Below are 4,133 nucleotides of genomic sequence, written 5' to 3'. Positions count from 1 at the left end.
GTAAAGGCTTAGAGTGAGGTGGTAGCTCTAAATAAGTCATGCCAGGGAGTACCCCAAAGAGCAGTACAGTCATACATAAAACAGGAGCCACTATCCTAACAGTATAGTATAAAGTACAGTTCAACTGTCAGGTTAATGTTGCATAACGTTTTATTTAATAATGGAATTACATCAGGTTGCTTTCTCCCTTTTGTTATTTTAGCTATATGGAGTTGAAAAATGACACACAAATTTCAAAATTTATTCTCCTGGGAATTTCAGAGGATCCTCTATGGCAGCCCCTCCTTTTTGGACTATTTTTATTCATGTACCTGGTCACTCTGCTTGGGAACCTGCTCATCATCATTGCCACCGTTACGGATTCCCATCTTCACACACCTATGTACTTCTTCCTCTCCAACCTGTCCTTTGCTGACATCTGCTTTACTTCTGCTAGCATCCCAAAGATGCTAGTGAATATACAGACGAAGAACAAGGTGATCACCTATGAAGGCTGCATCTCCCAAGTATACTTTTTCATACTCTTTGGAGTTTTGGACAACTTTCTTCTCGCTGTGATGGCCTATGATCGATATGTGGCCATCTGTCACCCTCTGCACTACACAGTCATCATGAACCGCCGCCTCTGTGGATTATTAGTTTTGGGGTCTTGGGTCACAACAGCATTGAATTCCTTGCTGCAAAGCTCAATGGCACTACGGCTGTCCTTCTGCACAGACTTGAAAATTCCCCATTTTGTTTGTGAGCTTAATCAACTGGTACTACTTGCCTGTAATGACACCTTCCCTAATGACATGGTGATGTACTTTGCAGCTGTACTGCTGGGTGGTGGTCCCCTTGCTGGCATCCTTTATTCTTACTCTAAGATAGTTTCCTCCATACGCGCAATCTCGTCATCACAGGGAAAGTACAAGGCATTCTCCACCTGTGCTTCCCACCTCTTGGTTGTTTCATTATTCTATTCTACACTTTTGGGTGTGTACCTTAGTTCTTCTTTTACCCAAAACTCACACTCAACTGCACGAGCATCTGTTATGTACAGTGTGGTCACCCCCATGTTGAACCCATTCATCTACAGTCTGAGGAATAAGGACCTAATGGGTGCTCTGAGAAGGCTCTTCAGAAGGAAGCCATGAGAGAGACATTTATCAAGAAGTGCCTATGGTCTGGGTAGCAAAATCAGCATGGTAACTCTTTAATCAAATAACAAAAGAGAGTTTCGTTTTTCTGCTTCCTAGACTTTTGATCTCTCTCAGCTGCTTTACTGATTTTCTGTAACACCATTAGTGAGTTTTTTTCTTCTTTTATATACAACATATTCCAATTTTCCAGTATTCTTCCCAGTATCATGTCAGAAGCAATTTGTAGATTCTCATTTATTTTACGTAACCATGACTTGTGCTAGTACTATGGAATGAGCTATACTTAATGAAGTCTATGATGCAATATTTATATAGAAGAATTTCTATGACTTGTTTTTACTGTTTTTCTGTTTACCTTTTTATATTGTTGTCTTAACAATTCTCACAGTCTAGACTTCAATGTCATAGTACTTTGTATTTGTGTAAGTTCATAATCCTAGTTAGGACACTATTTCTATATTCAATTTCTTGTTCATAAGCCCATTCTGCTGCTTGGTACAGAATACTAGTGTACTAATAGAAAATATGCTTTGCATGTGTACTGGTACCATTTGCCCGCCATGATACCTGTTTTAATGATGTTGTGTGTGCTTTGCAGCTGTCCTGATCAGTAATTGTCCCATTGTTGGTATAATTTACTTCTTATTCTAGAATAGTTTTATTCTTCATAAAATCTTTTGCACAGAGAGATGAATTTGCAAAAATTACTGTCTTAATGCGGTTTCCAATTCAGAAAAGACCTTCTGTATATAAATATTTAATCATACATTAAAATTTCAGTAATGTGCTTTCCATAAAATACCCAGTATATGATGTATGTCTATTTGTCTAAATGTTAAACCTCAATATCAAACATAAGGACATTTATTAAATAACCTGAAATATCAGATACATGTGAAATGGCCTCATTTGTTTCTTAACAATTTTAACCACTAGGCTGAAGAGATGTGTCAGTGATGAAGACACTGGCTGTTCTTCCAGAGAATATGGTTCAATTAATAGTATCCAAGTGATGGCTTACAACCATCAGTTTCAGGGAATCTGACAGATTTCTGGCCTCCACGGGCAATGCACTCATATGATGTACATACATACACACAGGAAAGTACCCATGCATATAGATAAAAAGCATGCAAATATTTTAAAATATAAAATTTCTTCCTTGCCTTAAATAATATTTCCCTTTAAATATTTCCTCATAAACATTAATGTGCTGGGAGTGAAAATATCTTTAAGTATTTTTTCATTTTGTTTCTTATTTTCTGAAATCTCTTCAGTACACATGAGCAAAAAATGGCTTACGACGTAAGAACTTTGTTTAGTCTTCATTATACTCACTTCTAACAATGAGGTGGGACAGAAGGTATCCCCACATAACAAAATCTGCCTTTAAAATTGCTGCATAATAGTTAAAATAGAAGTTAAACAATGGCCAATTAAAAAAAATTACATGAAAGCTTGTTGTCATGGCACCCATCCTTAACCCAGCACTGATGAGGCAGGGGCAGGCAGACCCCTGAGTTTCAGGAAAGACTGGACTACAGAGTGAGTTCCAGGTAGCCAGGGCTACACAGAGAAACTCTTTCTCGAAAACAAACAAAACAGAAAATGGTAGTTTATTTTGGATATTAACTCTGTCAGATATGTAGTTGCTAAAAATCCCTTGCCATTCCGTAGGCTTCTGCTTTGTTCTAATGATGGTATCCTTTGCCATATGGAAGTTTCTAAACTTCATGAGGTGTCACAGACTAATTTATGGTCATAGTGCCTGTGCTCTGGTTGTTCTGTTTGGAAAGTCTTTTCCTGTGTTAATGAGTTCAAGGTCATCCCCATCCTCTTCTTTCAGGTTCAGTGCATCTGGTTTTATGTTAAGGTGTTTGACTAATTTAGAGTTGAGTTTTGTGCAAGGTGATAAGAATAGACCTATTTGGATTATTTTACATGCAGTCCTGCAATCTGACACCACCATCTGTTGAAGACGGTGTCTCTTCCAGTGTGTATTTCTGGTGTCTTATTTTGGTAAAGATGTCAGATGTCCGTAGGTGTGTAAATTTATGTTGTGTCTTCAATTCAATTATATTGATCAACATGTCTGTTTTTGTGCTAACCATGATGTTAATTTATTACTATAGCTTGGTAGTACCGCTTAAAATCAGGGACGATGAGATTTCCACTAATTCTTTTATTGCTCATGGCTATTTTAGTTTTTCTGTTTTCTTTTCATGTGAAGCTGAGAATTGTCCTTTCAAGATCTGTAAAGAATTGAGTTGATATTTTGATGGGAGGTGCATTGAATCTGCAGATTGCTTTTGGTAGAATGTCCGTTTTTACTGTGTTAATCTTAATGATCATGATCAGTGGAGATCTTTCCATCTTCTGAAATTTAAAATCTTTTTCTAATGATCATGATCATGGGAGATCTTTCCATTGCCTGGTATCTTCAATTCTTTCTTCAAAGAATTGAAGTTCTTATCATGGAAGACTTCCACTGGTTTGGTGAGAGTTAGCCCAAGATATTTTATGTTATTTGGAGCTATTATGAAAGGTCTTGTTTTTCTGATTTCTTTCTCTGTCTGCTTGTTTTGTGAATGTAAGAAGGATAATGATTTTGTGAGTTAAATTTGTATCCAGCTATTTTGCTGATAAATTATCTATCAGCTATTGGAGTTTTCTGGTGAAATTTCAGTGTCACTTTTTATTTCATCATACCATCTGCAAATAGACACTTTTACTTCTTTTATTTTTATTGGATTTTTTTAAACTTACATTTCAAATGTTATTCCCTTTCCCCCACCCAACCACACACCCCTTCCCACCTCCCCACCCTGACATTCCTATACACTGGGAGGTCCAGCCTTGGCAGGACCAAGGGCTTCTCCTCCCATTGGTGCCCAACAAGGTCATCCTCTGCTACATATGAAGCTGAAGCTATGGGTCTCTCCACTCTTTGAGTGGTGGTTTAGTTCCTGGGAGTTCTGGTTGGTTGGTATT

At 37.5% G+C, this 4,133-nt stretch overlaps 1 protein-coding gene across 1 annotated transcript; it reads left to right on the top strand.

The window, feature by feature from the left end:
* Positions 1 to 206: 206 nt before the first annotated feature.
* On the top strand, positions 207 to 3,649 carry LOC116897749 (olfactory receptor 19). The gene is made up of 2 exons (XM_032899183.1): positions 207 to 1,126; positions 3,544 to 3,649. Exons 1-2 carry the CDS (start codon positions 207 to 209, stop codon positions 3,647 to 3,649), a joined length of 1,026 nt encoding a protein of 341 aa, XP_032755074.1.
* The last annotated feature ends 484 nt before the right edge of the window (positions 3,650 to 4,133 follow it).

Source organism: Rattus rattus, chromosome 4 (assembly GCF_011064425.1).
Source record: "Rattus rattus isolate New Zealand chromosome 4, Rrattus_CSIRO_v1, whole genome shotgun sequence".
In the NCBI taxonomy this organism is placed as follows: Eukaryota; Metazoa; Chordata; class Mammalia; order Rodentia; family Muridae; genus Rattus; species Rattus rattus.
The sequence above is the reverse complement of the archived record's forward strand: the minus strand, read 5'-3'. Positions and strand labels throughout refer to the sequence as shown.

Bases quoted from the DNA above. Each gene is read 5' to 3' on its own strand.
- LOC116897749 (XM_032899183.1), top strand. From the start codon at position 207: ATGGAGTTGAAAAATGACACACAAATTTCAAAATTTATTCTCCTGGGA. The intron at 1,127-3,543 runs GAAGCCATGAGA...TCTTTTTCTAAT, and splicing joins CTGAGAAGGCTCTTCAGAAG to GATCATGATCATGGGAGATC.